The sequence below is a fragment of the Cryptomeria japonica genome, chromosome 6 (assembly GCF_030272615.1).
Source record: "Cryptomeria japonica chromosome 6, Sugi_1.0, whole genome shotgun sequence".
NCBI classification, from domain to species: Eukaryota; Viridiplantae; Streptophyta; class Pinopsida; order Cupressales; family Cupressaceae; genus Cryptomeria; species Cryptomeria japonica.
Genome location: NC_081410.1, coordinates 200,558,490 through 200,572,987, shown reverse-complemented (window position 1 = coordinate 200,572,987; position 14,498 = coordinate 200,558,490). Strand labels below are relative to the sequence as shown.

General features: G+C 36.8%; 1 protein-coding gene across 1 annotated transcript; it reads left to right on the top strand.

Annotated features, from left to right (window-relative positions):
- The first annotated feature begins 3,526 nt into the window (after positions 1 to 3,526).
- Positions 3,527 to 8,098, top strand: LOC131063513 (uncharacterized). The gene is made up of 7 exons (XM_057997363.2): positions 3,527 to 4,225; positions 4,410 to 4,535; positions 5,362 to 5,480; positions 6,213 to 6,523; positions 6,771 to 6,820; positions 7,083 to 7,157; positions 7,324 to 8,098. The coding sequence occupies exons 1-7, from the start codon at positions 3,825 to 3,827 to the stop codon at positions 7,871 to 7,873; spliced, it is 1,632 nt and encodes a 543-aa protein (XP_057853346.2). The 5' UTR covers positions 3,527 to 3,824; the 3' UTR covers positions 7,874 to 8,098.
- The last annotated feature ends 6,400 nt before the right edge of the window (positions 8,099 to 14,498 follow it).

The following is a 14,498-nucleotide window of genomic DNA, read 5'->3' as shown; positions in this document are numbered from 1 at the left end:
ATAGAATAACTCAGAGCCTCCTTAAGTGCACATATAGTGACAGCATCATCCAAGAAGATACGTCATTGGTCGTTAATTAAATGAGTCTTCTGAGTTAATAAGATACTTGATAAGGGATCATTTGGTTCATTGAGCCGAATGTATGGATTATTTTTATCAATCCATTATGCTTAGAAGCAGTTAGTCACCATCATTGGAATTTTATGTGCATGTTGGCCAATTTTTAAGAATTTACAAATAGATGAGTGGTTGGATTGTGTGGTGCCATCAACAAATTAAATGATTTCTATCTACACTTTTTTTTATGTGAATGCTACACAAATTAAAAGAAGTATTATGTCCCCTTGTCTATATCTTTGATCTATTAGACATGAGCATAAATTGGAGCACCTTTGCCTTTCCAAACAACTAGCTCCTAAATCAAAGGCTCAATTTTAGAAATTGAATGTTGAATGAAAAATGCCACACGATTGGCAACCAAGAGGGATCAACCATGCACATGCTATCGTTGAAGATAATTTTTAAGCCTACGTAGTTTAGCAACAATTTTTTATCCATATTGAAGAAATAGGATACAAAGGCAATAGTTCTATCTAACTAGTTGATCCACCTACTTTTGGGGGTTTAGATTCAACGTTCTATTTAGCTAAAGGGTCATTACTATAGTCTTGTTATGAATAGCATTCATCTTGAAGGAGAGATCATTAAGGAAGGTGGTGGAACCAAAGAAGGAAAAGTGTGGTGAAAGTGGGAAGTGGTTAGAAATTATGCCTAAAAGGTCAAGGTGAACCAAGTGTCCATAGGATAAAGTAAGAATATGGTGACTTGAAGGGAAATATAAAATTCGTTGACACATCTTCCTCAAGAAACCATTATGATGATTGTTTCACATGTACTAATGTGGCATGAGAATTTCAACTTTTTTCATGAGTGGAATTTTCATGCTCATTGAGTTTTAAGCCAAAGTCTAGGCATTAATTCTAGATAAGATAAGTAGAAAGTGTTATTCCAACTGCAATTAGTGAGGTGTTCAAACATATTGAAATCCCTAGCAACCAATCCATGTTTGGGAACTTTGGAAACATATCCTTCCCTATAAAACTTGTATTTGAAGGGGATTTGAGAGTATAAATAGAATAAAGCCCATATATGGTGCCATGAATGAGAATTTTAACCCAAATTCATCAATTAGTAGGGTTAGTCTAAAAGGCAATCATGTGCTTCTCAATACAAGAAGCAAGACATAAAAAATCCCTACCACAACCTTTAGAGTGATTGGTGTGAAAGAAGAGAGATTATTACCAAATGGAAGTAAGAGTAGCATCTAAGAAAACTACACCAAATTTTACTTCTTGAAGCATGGTTACACTAGAATGGTTGTTATAGATAGATTGTCTAACATGGTGCTTTCAAGAGGGAATTATCAACCCCAATACATTTTAAGATTAAATATGACACTTCATTGGGAAGAGTTGGGAAGAGTTTCATCATGCATTAGAAGTGTGTTGAAGAAATTCTTTAATCGGACTACTTAGATATTTGCGATATCACCTTGGTTGGATAGCTCTCAAGAAGAGGTTTAAGATTAGGCCCATAAGGGGCTAGCTTTTTGAGAAGGAGGATCTAGATGAAGTAGGCTAGAAATGAGGAGTGGAAGTCATTCTTTGTGCCTTTAAGATGCCCTCCTCATATCTTTTAAAATTACACCTTTGTGTGAAATGGGATTGTGGACGAACGAAGGTTAGTTTGAGAAGGATGGAATTGAATGGGGAAGTAGGGTGATGGGAGTGGATAAGGATTTGTTTGGACTTAAGGAAATGGTTTAAGGGGCATTCCGATATTTCAAGGAATTATATAGATGCAATGGAAGGGAGTGAATCATTTGAATATGGGGAAGTAAGATGAGGTTTATAATTGGGGTAGTCTTGAATGAGGTGACCCTTTAAGAACTAGTAGAAGTAAGCATTCAAATTATTAAGCTAGGTAATTATCAATAAAATTCAAAACTAGGACCCACAAGTTTAACACTATTAAGAAGAGGCTAGGTAAAGCCCATCTCAATGCAAACTCAAGGATTACAAAAGTTGGTCCACTTATCAAGGTTTTATTTAAATCAAGGAAATTTACCTAGTTGTGAGTCATGCCATGTAGAAGAGGGTGGAGTGGTACATTTAGGAATGAAAATTCAACTTGCAAAGGGTGTTTGATTGTGGAATTTCTTCTAAATCTATGAAATTCAAGGTCTCATGTTTATGTTGAAGTAATTAGGTGACTCCACAACACCCCCAAGATCCCTGAAATACAAAAACAACTTCCATAAGAGAGAATGAATGAAAGATTTCTTGAACAATGCAAGATTGATTGAATATGATAATGGGCATATAAAATGTACATGAGAGGCCATGCTTATAAGGCAAGGTGATGAGGTAGGATGACAACTACCCTTGATGCAAACGTTAAATGCATGATGCAAATATTAGATGCTAAGTGACCAAAAGTTAATAATGACACATGACCCCACTATAAGGAACTCCTAGAATTCCACCTACGATATAAGGACAACTAACTTAGTAAACTTAAGTCATGTGAATAAGTCCCCTACTAGGAACTAGCTAGGTACAAGACCTTTACTAGGTACAAAACCTCATTCACACCAACAATTTAGGCATAACAAGTTTATTTACAGGTAATCCACAAGTCATAATAAAAAGCAATATGTGCATGATGATGGTCTCAACAAATATGTAGGATATATAATCCTACCCAACTCCCTAAAAGAATATATAACTCAACCTTTTTATTCTTTAATGGTATGGGCCTCTTTAAAAAGTTTTTCTCAAATGGAATTCCTTGATAAGTCTTGCTTTGTAGTTAGAAATAACCTCAGTAATATCGCTTGGCAATTTAAATGAGACCACTTTACCTTTTGTAGAGTTTCTTGGGATGTTAGAAGATTTGGGGTTTTGGTCTTCTCTAGATTGTTTGATGTTGTTCTTCCTAGCAAAGTTGGAAGGATGTTCATTTGAAAAAGTATATGTTATTGGAGAAGTATGTTAAGACATTAGTAGCAAGTTGGAGCTTGCAAAGAGAAATTCAATTGATTGAGCATCCAAGATTTTAATGCTCGACAAAACAACCAACTCCTAAGAATAATAAAAGTTCATTTATCTTGTTCCCTTGTAATTTTTACTTTCAACTAAACCACTTTCCCACACCTTTTTTTCATTACACCCTACAGTTTAGTACATATAACTAAATATTTTGTATGCCCTAAAACAAATGAATTAAAATTAGACATATTTTTCCATTTTGAATTGCAAAGCTCACAATTTTTTTCTTCTTCTTATCTATACCTAATCAAGAGAGTTATAGTTCTCCAATATCCTAAAATAAATTATGTTCCTTATCTTTTAAGTTGAGAGGATGCATCCTTTGCGTGCAATGCCTCATTTGTGTGTTTCAGATTATAAATAGAATTGACCTCTAAAACAAAATACCGCCCCGCACATGTCACTCTGCACGACAAATTAATTTTAGATTTGGAGCTAGAAAATAGCCGTTGAAAGTAACCGTTAAAATAGAAATTCTTAAGCATATTTGAACCTTTTTCCAAACTATCTTCCCCTGCCTTCTTCAGTGAACCTCTCGGCATTCCTCCTCAACCCTGGCTTGACATCCAAAATCTAAATCAGCTGCCTCCGATAGAAAATATTTGTGAATAGAATATTACAGCATTTGATCGTATTGTTGGAGGCATGTCAGAGCCAAAGTTTAGAGAGATTTAGGATCCAAACTAATGCATTTGGCCAGTAAGCAATACCTCGATGAGCCGCGAAAAGACAAGTAACCAGGTTGCTAGGGCACCAGGAGAAACTAAACAGAATGCCTCTGAAGCTCGGGCAGAAAGCGAGGTTGTGGAGATCAAGGATGCATGTATCGAGAAAACAGAGGGTTTAGGAACTGTTGAGGTTCGATCCCGGGCGGGTGAGAGGCTTCGAGAAGCGGGTTTTATGAGTGCTCGCGCTTTGCTTGTGAATGAGAGTGTTCTGAGTCCAGGTTTCAGATCTGTTGCTGCATTGGCCGGTTGGGATGACGAGGCACTTTTGTTGGCCAGCTCTGATGAGTCTCTGATCGTTGAGGACTCTCCTGTCAGAGAAGCAAGGGAAAGAAAGAGGGCTACCAGAACCCCTGCTTTGGCTAAACCCCCGGCAAGTGCTCGAAGAAGGTAATTTAAGAAAATATAAAAAGTGAACTGAAATTTTATTCACCGGAATTGGTTTATAAGAAACCAATATGTTATTGTGCAGAGCAAGGGTGTTTGTTCTCTGCTGTGGTTGGCTTCTTCTCATTGTTTAGTCATTGCTTTTCAATTTTTCCTAGTGAGTTGACGAGGCGCTTTTGTTAGCCAGTTCTGATGAGGCAGGAGATTTGGAATCTTCGGTCGTTGAGGACTCTCCTGTCAGAGAAACCAGGGACAGAAAGAGGAGCGCCAGAACCCCTGCTTTGGCTAAAACCCCAGCAAGTGCTCGGAGAAGGTAATACAAGAATAAAATAGGGAGTAAACTGAAAACCTATTGACTGGAATTGAATTACAAGAAATAGAGATTTTATTGTGCAGGGCAAGGGTGTTTGTATACTGCTTTCAAAAAACTATGTGCAGGGCAAAGCTGTTTGTGTTCTGCCGTTTACACTAGCTTATTGAATGCCAAGTTCTGTAAAAGAAAGGTGCCTTTGGTTTGAGTTTATTATATCCCCTGAAATACAAGACCTTACTTTCAGCTGCCCTTCAATTTACTTTCATAGTTAGGATTTTGTAAATCTTTCTTCTACAGTTCAAGTTACATTTAGCAGAAAGGGCACCCAATGATCTAATGAGGCAACTTGTATTTCTAGCTTATCTAAGAAGCAATATCAGGAAACGTGCTTGATGAGCTCACTAGAGCCTTCTTTCAAGAATCGTAAGAAGCAGTGTTCTATCCATAATACTTCATTTGCTTCCTGATTGTCTAACACCTGTTTGAACCTTGGATATAAATATATGGCTCTCCAATTTAAACTCCTTCTGCCTTGATATTTGCATCCAGCAATTAGTTGTCTATTAAAATCTTTTCTTTTTTAATTCGGAATAATATCCACAGAGAACACACTGAATGACCTGAACTGCAAGCCCTGTTTTTCTAGCACTGCCGAGAAGGAAAGACAGGAGATACACTCGATGGTCTCAGTTAACCCTTTTTCTTTAATGTTCCTAAGATGCATATGATGATCCATAGTACCTCATGTTCCTCTTGATTGTTTCTTTATATTGCAGGTTCAATATATAATTATTGATTCTAATTTTGATATTGGGAAATTTCTCAGGAACCGAAGGGCCAGGACGCAAAATATTGATCCAATTGACTTGGCTCGAGTTGGTGCTCTGAGCCTTGAGGATGATCCAGTTGTTGAAAGGAAAGAAAATATTGCACAGCCTGCCCAAGGTAAATTGAGTTTCTGAAGGTTATTATTGCACGTTCTACTCAATGGAAAGATTATTAGGACCAGACACAAGAGAATAATTAGAGGCAGAAGAAGATTCAAAGATTTAGGTCAAACAGAATAATTTATAATTAGAGTTAGAGCAGTACAGAGAAGAAATGCTCATACAAAAGTAAAGGAAAGTGTAAATCATTAATTTCCAATCTGAAACTTAGAGAGATTAGTTGAACACATCTTATGAAACGTACACTACAGCAGAAAACCTAGACCAAGAAGTGTAGTAAATTAGAAGATATAGTGACACTGCCATATGCTAACATTCTACCATTTGCCGGCATTCAAGAACACTGTACTTTTAGTGTATTTTCAAGTCCCAGGTTAAAAGGATGTAATTTGCCAGAAAACCTCAGTTCTGGTGTGGTGCAGTTCCATACTAGTATGACATTAGACTTATTTCCATATTCATAGAGCTTCGATCCAATTTCATCTTATGAACTGTCTAAGCATAGATTCTAGACTATCCCCCAGTTTGTTCACAAAGAGCACTGGAGGAGGATTTGCAAATAAAGCAGTTCTATACAGCACTTTGAGCAACATTCTATTAGAAATAAAACAAATTGGTGAATTCTAAAGATATGTGTAGATTACAGAATTTTAAGAAAGTCTAAGTAATACTACAATGACATTGGTTCTGGCATATCTTTTAACTGCTATGAAATATCTGGTTTTGACAGGAAATGTATTGCAAGATAAGACTTCTGTGATTGTTCCAGAACAAAATCTGCCACCTGATTGGAAGAAAACAAATCCTGGATTTCCAAGAGCTAAGCCTAGTTCAGACAGAAGTAAGAAAGGATCTTCAAAATCTGCCGAACCTAGTCCAACTAAAAGTGAGAAAGGAGGATCTTCAAAATCTGCCGAATCTAGTCCAACTAAAAGTGAGAAAGGATCTTTAAAATCTGCCGAACCTAGTCCACCTAAAAGTGGGAAGGGATCTTCTGGACCAGCATGCTTGGAGCAATTGAGAGAAGAGCTTTCTTGTGCGGTATTTAAATATACTTAATCTCTCAGTATGTGTTTGTTTATTCTAATATAAGAATTGATCTGTGAAATTGGTTTAATAGGCTTGGATGATTAGTAGATCTGAAGCTTTTTTCGATTTAACAAAAAGGAACAGTGTGTAGTCCAGGATTTTTCAGTCTAGGATAAATGTGACTTTTCCTCCAAATTGCATGATATTTTCTATAGGAGATTATAACTGTTATATCTGAAGCTTATATTTTTTCCTACAGGTTTGTCTTGACATATGTTTTGAGCCCTCAACCACATCTTGTGGTCACAGGTATATATTCTTTCTAGAAACCTGACAGAGGTAACTGGTATTTCCTCGTTCTAGAAACTATATCAGTTCCATACAGGGAAATCTATGCAAAGATAAAAGAGATTACGGCAGATTTTTTTCGTATTATGTTTTCTTTACTGATTTTCTGTATGCAATTTCTGTAAAGATGTGTTCATAATTTATTTTCTTTACTGAATTTTCCTATGCACTCTCTGTTACATATGCTTATATTTTAATTTCCTTACCATTTTTTCCCATGCAGTTTCTGTAAAATGTGCTTGGAAAATGTCATGGAGAAGTGTGGTCTGCGTTGCCCCAAATGCCGCCAGACATTGAAGTAAGTTGAGGGTATCTGCACCTTGTAGGAATCTGCTTCCCTCGTTATGATGTTTTTGTAAACATAGGAAAATTTAACTTCTGATCAACACTATACTTTAAAGCTTGTCCAATAATATAATATGGGGAATTGGCAATGTAGACTAAACATAGAACTGTCATGACAGGGGAAATTTTAAAGCTTGCCCAATCAACACTGTACTTTGGAACACAGTTCAACTTCTCTTTCCAAAAGAAGTTGCAGAAAGGATCAAGACAAACAAAGAAAGAGATGAAGCTTTGAAGCTTGAAAGGGTGAATGAAAAACGAAACTCAAGTTACATCAATCAAGCTAACAGGGGAAGTATAAGGAACAATGAAAGCACTCGGCAAGGCCCAGTTCGGGGAATTGGACTAAGAAGGCCTGAATATGCAACAACAGTTAACAACTTCAGGATAGCCTTCCAATCTGCAGCAATGACTGATCAAGAAGAGGTTATTATTGAAAATGTTGGGAGGAATGAAAGGGTTGGACGCAGCAACAGAAGTAATAGCAGTCAGGAGGAACTGGATGCAGCATTGGCTTCAAGGCTGCAACGGGAAGAGCTGATGAGAACTTTCAGAGGTGATAGAAGAACAAGAAACGGAGGAGATCAGTTAACGTCTGTCTCTTCAGCTGCAGCAAATTTAAGAGCAATGGCTTCCCGAGCCATTCGTTTGAGAGCAAGAAATCAGTAAGTAGGATTTGTATTGAAAATGATCATGATGTTTTGGAGAGATCCACTATACTGGTTTACTGTTAAAACAATCATGGATTACCGATGGTAAATCCTTGTATTTTTTAAATTAGTTAATATTGTAAAATTATAAAACATTATTTGGTTGGCCAAAATGAACTTTGACAGCCACTTGATGATGATTCCATTTTTCAATGTTATTAAGGTATGCTTTAGATGTGGATTCCATTCTTTGTATAGGGGACAGTTCGATTGAGGGTGATTTGATTTTGAAGGAATTCCTGTTAATGTGCCTTTTTTTTTTTTATTTTTTTTTTCAAAATTGTAAATTTTAATTGAACAAGGTTAGTTTATTGAGTGTATGTTTCTGGATTCGATTGTGTGAGAATTTATGCATCAACGTTTCAGATCGCATTATGTGATCCATCATCGGGATGATAGAGAGCATAAAGAGAAAAGGCCAACTTATATTTTTTTCAGCAGGTGCTGTTGAAAAAAACTAGGAGCCATTTCCAAGCAAACCTCTTAAATCATGAATTTTTTAAATTAATTTTTGATAAGAAACTTTTCAACATAAAATTATTTAAAAATATAAGTTGATAAGCAAGTAAAGTAGTCAGCAAGTAAATTAGTCATATTGGCATACAATTAAACCAATTCTATTGAGAGGAGGTGTGGTCAAGATCATGTGAGCAGGAGAGGTTGCCCCAACCATCTGGGAGGTCTTGGCCATCGGGAGGTATTGGCTCAATTAGGCTTCTAACTTGTGATGGTCATTTTTCTTCTTCTTTTGGTTCATAGGAGCCATGTGAGCATAGGTCCTGGCCATCAAATCAAGATTAGGCTTCTAATTTGTGATGGTCATCTTTTTCTTATTTCACCATAGGAGACATGTGAGTAGGAGAAATATATACTTGAGGTTGCCCCAACCATTCGTGGGAGGTATTGGCTATTAGGTTAGGATTAGGCTTCTAACTTGTGATGGTCATTTTTTTCTTCTTTTGGTTCATAGGAGCCATGTGAGAAGAGATCCTAGCCATCAAATCGGGATTAGGCTTCTAATTTGTGATGGTCGTCTTTTTCTTCTTTCAACTCCATAGGAGCCATGTGAGTAGGAGAAATATAGCCTTGAGGTTGCCCCAACCATTTGGGAGGTCTTGGCCAGCGAGAGGTATTGGCTATTAGGTCAAGATTAGGCTTCTAACTTGTGATGATCATCTTTTTCTTCTTTTGGTTCATAGGAGCCGTGTGAGCAAAGGTATTGGCCATCAAATCAAGATTAAGCTTCTAATTTACGATAGTCATCTTTTTCTTCTTTTGGTTCATAGGAACCATGTGAGCAAAGGTCTTGGCCATCAAATCAGGATTAGGCTTCAAACTCGTGACGGTCATCTTTTTCTTCTTTTGGTTCATAGGAGCCATGTGAGCAGAGGTCTTGGCCATCAAATCAAGATTAGGCTTATAATTTGTGATGGTCATCTTTTTCTTATTTCAACTCCATAGGAGACATGTGAGTAGGAGAAATATATACTTGAGGTTGCCCCAACCATTCATGGGAGGTATTGGCTATTAGGTTAGGATTAGGCTTCTAACTTGTGATGGTCATTTTTTTCTTCTTTTGGTTCATAGGAGCCATGTGAGAAGAGATCCTAACCATCAAATCGGGATTAGGCTTCTAATTTGTGATGGCCGTCTTTTTCTTCTTTCAACTCCATAGGAGCCATGTGAGTAGGAGAAATATAGCCTTGAGGTTGCCCCAACCATTTGGGAGGTCTTGGCCAGCGAGAGGTATTGGCTATTAGGTCAAGATTAGGCTTCTAACTTGTGATGATCATCTTTTTCTTCTTTTGGTTCATAGGAGCCGTGTGAGCAAAGGTATTGGCCATCAAATCAAGATTAAGCTTCTAATTTACGATAGTCATCTTTTTCTTCTTTTGGTTCATAGGAACCATGTGAGCAAAGGTCTTGGCCATCAAATCAGGATTAGGCTTCAAACTTGTGACGGTCATCTTTTTCTTCTTTTGGTTCATAGGAGCCATGTGAGTAGAGGTCTTGGCCATCAAATCAAGATTAGGCTTATAATTTGTGATAGTCATCTTTTTCTTCTTTGGGTTCATACAAACCATGTGAGCAGAGGTCTTGGCCATCAAATCAAGATTAGGCTTCTAATTTGTTATGGTCATCTTTTTCTTCTTTTAGCTCCATAGGAGCCATGTAAGTAGGAGAAATATAGCCTTGAGGTTGCCCCAACCATATGGGGAGGTCTTGGCCATTGGGAGGTCTTGGCTATTAGTTTAGGATTAGGCCTCTAACTTGTGATGGTCATCTTTTTCTTCTTTTGGTTCATCAGAGCCATGTGAATGGAGGTCTTGGTCATCATATCAAAATTAGCCTTCAACTTGTGATGGTTCTTTTTTTTGCTTTTGGTTCATTGGAGTTGTGTGAACGGTCTTTGCCATCAAATCAGAATTAGACTTCTAACTTATGATGGTCATCTTTTTCTTCTTTTTGCTCCATTGGAGCCATGTGAACAAGAGAAATAGCAAGGTCTAGCTAGGAAACTTTCTATTGTCTTGTGAACTAAGCAAGGATGGCATAATCAGACTAACAAATAGAAGATTGGTCATGTGGCAAAATGAATTGTCATAGCCCTAGCACCATTACAACCAAAGAAATAATAATTTGTAATGATGAAAATTCCTGTATTAAATCATATAAAAAATTTAAGTCAATGCAAGTATCTATAGACAAAATAAAAGCATTCACATTGACATGCAACTAAAACAATTCCAACAAGAGAAGGGTAGTCAATGCTCATAATATAAAAAAAATTAAGTCAATGCAAGTATCTATAGACAAAATAAAAGCATTCACATTGACATGCAACTAAAGCAATTCCAACAAGAGAAGGGTAGTCAATGCTCATTTGTATTTTTCTTCGTCCAACTCCATAAAAGCCAAGCGAACAAGAGAAATAACAAGGTCCAAACAAGGAAACTTGTTGTTGTCATGCTAACCAATCAAGGATGTCATGATCACATCAAGAACTAGAAGGCTAGCCTTGTGATAGAGGACAACTCTATCGCATAGGCAACCCTATCGCAACTCTATCCTATCTTCATTACAACCAAATAAATGATATTGTTTTGAAATTGAAAAGCTTGTTCTAATCCCTAGTTGTTTGAGTGGAAATCTTATGTATTAGCAAATAATAAATAAGACTATAAAATATATAATAAATGAAGAACAAAAATAATTGAGTACACATTTGATCCACAAAAGGCTTTGGTGAATTGATGTAATTTCTAATTAAAATAGGAATAAACATGATATAAATATTTATGAAGGATAAGGATGCCTATCTTGTAGTTCCTCCTTACGTTCAAGTTGTACAATGCTCATATTTACACATAAATCACCAAGAGGGATGATAGCTATATGTCACATCCTTGTTGAATGTGTATAATGCATGTAGTCATTTGGCATGTGTGGCATGCACGTTGCCAAATATCATACCCAAATGGTGGCATTTCTTGTGGTGTTGTTAAGAGTTGCATGTGTATAGTGGTATATCTTATGGTGCAAATGCCTCTAAAGTGTTACAGGCATGTACTTGAGCACGTGTATCTACAAAAACACGTGAGGTTTATTTAAGAATGTGTATTGCATAATGCTAAATATACTTGCATGCATAGGGGTGTGTGTTGTTGTCCTCATTTTCGTTTATGTGAAAACAAGATAACCACTACGAATTTTCGTCAAATTCGTCCTCTTTTCTTTTTAGTTGAGTAATGAGACATTTTTGTCGTCTCATTTGTCTTCAAATACTGGGTATTCGATGTTGGAATTTCCCTCCTTTTGGTTAAAATTTGACATTTTAACTTAAAAGTTATATTTCCCATTTTTGTGTAAAATCGGGTTTTAAACCCGATTTCACACCATTTTTGGCTTTTCAGTGTCAAGTCGGGTTTTAAACCCGAATTTACACCTTGGAGGTCATTTTTGGTGTCAATCGGACTTGTAAGTCTGATTTACACCATTTTTGGTATTATAGTGTTTATCATGCCTATAAGTCCGATTGACATCATTAATATGCATGATTTCTCATTTATTGTTTTGAGAGTTTGAATCCTATTTCTTATTATTGATTTGTGCCCTGTTCTCCTTCATTGCTTTTGTCGAGAGTCTTGAGGTGTTGATCTCTAGTTTGGATTCGATTCGCTTAAACTAGTATGTTATCGTTTTACCCTTGAAGTATTTTATCAAGTCAATTTTAATGATAATATGCATATCAGGGGTTTACACAATATACATATTATTGATTTTAAATTTGCATTTTTGTTTATGCCCTAGCTTGGTGTTGAGCCTGTTTGTAAGACTCGGCACATAGCAAAGCCTCAACTATGATATGCGTCGGGCCTTACAGACTCGACTCACATCATTTTTCATCTTGTTTCATTATTTGCTATGCATGGTCTTGAATCGGGTTTTGAACCCGACACACACCGTAGCAATAGCAAATTGCTATGATATGTGTCAATCTCAAAGCTGACTCACACATCATTTTTGGCCATTGCTATATGCATATGTTTTGGTGTGTGACGGGGTTACAGTCCCGCCACCCACATTTCCTTCCATTTTCATTACGATGGTGGTGATTGGGGGTATAGCCTCAATTCCCACTATGTTTAGTTTAATGGTGGTGGGTGGGGATATAACCCTAACCATTACCATTGCTTGGTTTGTGTTTCTTTTGAAGTACTTCCCAAAGTGTCAGTTTGGGTTACAACCCCACCCGACACCTCCTTTGGTTTTTCTCCAAAGTATCAGTCGGGTTTGTAAACCCACCCAACACTTTCTTTGTTATTTTGCATGGTGCTCGCTAAGTGTATGTCAGGGTTTTATCATTGATTCACACTAGTTTATCATTTCAAGTGTAAATCGGGGGTATAGCCCTGATTTACATCATTTTCAATTTTTTCCCTATCCAAGTGTAGAGCGGGAATATAAGCCCGATATACACTTGTTTTTGTTTTTTGCCTTATATGAAATACAAATCGGACTTGTAAGTTTGATATGCACCTAGTTTGGTTTTACACTTATATTAAGTGTAAATCGGACTTATAAGTCTGATTTACACCTAGTACACACACCTGCAAATTGGTAGTTTTTGACCAATTTGTGATTGATATGTGGCTTAATCTTGTCAAATAGAGATTTCTATGGAGACTAATTATTTATGATGATCTTTTCACATTGCAGTGCATTTGTTGCAAATGGCGGAGCCTTCATCTAGCAAGAAATCAATGAAATTTAAGAAGCAAGAGGTTCATCTGGTTTTTCCTCCTTCGTTTGTATCATCTAATATTGACAATATTAGGGATACAGAGATTAGTCATATGGATCTCAAGGAATTCCTAAACAGAGTAAAAGAGTCACCGGTATCATATCTAATGGAACCCACTATCAATAGTGAAATACATCTAGTGGTTGTTTTTCCCATGTCCGCGCAAAATTTAGAGTTTGTGTTGGCCTTAGCCAACAAGTATGATCCTTCCACCAAATTAGTGGACACAGATGGAAAGAAAACACTCATCAAGCTTGATGGGGATTTCTTTGATACAATCTTCAAGTGTTCACCTATAGATCAATATGTTGATATTGATATGGAGTTAGTGGTAGCTTATTTTGATAAGAATTCAGAGAAGTGTCGGAGGAATATTAATGATAATTGGTTCAAAACTCCTAGGCCTACAATTTCAAGATGGCCTAAGACTCTTCCTCGCAGTGACTTCACTGAAGAGGTCAATGATCTCATTACTCTTCTCAGTAGAGTAAAGTGTCTTCTGACTTTGAATACATATCATAAGTGGACTTATTAGTACATTCATATCATCAAGCAGAATAAGAAGAAGATCTATTTGGGTAAACATATTGCAAATGCCCTGTGTGAGCAGTTGACCAAGGTGCCTACCACCTTGAGATTTTATATGACTTCTTATTTGGTATATGCAGTCTTATTTGGTATATGCAGCTACCTCTATGAGGCATTTTCCAGGATTATCTACCACAGGTGACATGAGCCAGGTTCTTGTTTATGAGTACTTCACTCAGTTGACTCTCAAGGAGAGTTTATCTCATTTTAGGAGGGTTAATGAGGCTTTATTTTCTCACTACATGTGCTTGTTTGATAAAGATCTTCAGAACAAGAGAATTTCATATGAAGCCTGGAAAGTGGTGAGTGAATACGGTTGCATTCTCTTGCAGCTCCCCACATTCACTTATATTAGAGTTGGTTTCTTTGATGGAGATCCCTTCATGCTTCCAAGGTATCCATCAAATAATATTATGCTTATGGAGATGGCTCGCCAAATGATTTCCATTCATAAGCATCAATCTGGAGCTCATAAAAAAGGTCTCAAGTTCTCTATTGCTATAGGGAGAAACTCCATCAACTCTATTTACAAAGACTGTGCTATGGAGGAAGAGATGAGCAAAAGTGACTATGAGGTTCCTTAGGGCCAGAAAGTATTTTGACTAGCGAGGGATGTTCAGAACAAGATGAAAAAGAATTACACCCATGTACATCGAATTTAGGATGTATGAATTGATTGTAGGACTGAAGA

Coding starts and splice junctions, on each gene's coding strand:
- LOC131063513 (XM_057997363.2), top strand. CDS start 3,825: ATGAGCCGCGAAAAGACAAGTAACCAGGTTGCTAGGGCACCAGGAGAA. Junction 5,481..6,212: donor TATTGCACAGCCTGCCCAAG/GTAAATTGAGTT, acceptor TGGTTTTGACAG/GAAATGTATTGCAAGATAAG. Junction 6,524..6,770: donor GAGAAGAGCTTTCTTGTGCG/GTATTTAAATAT, acceptor TTTTTCCTACAG/GTTTGTCTTGACATATGTTT.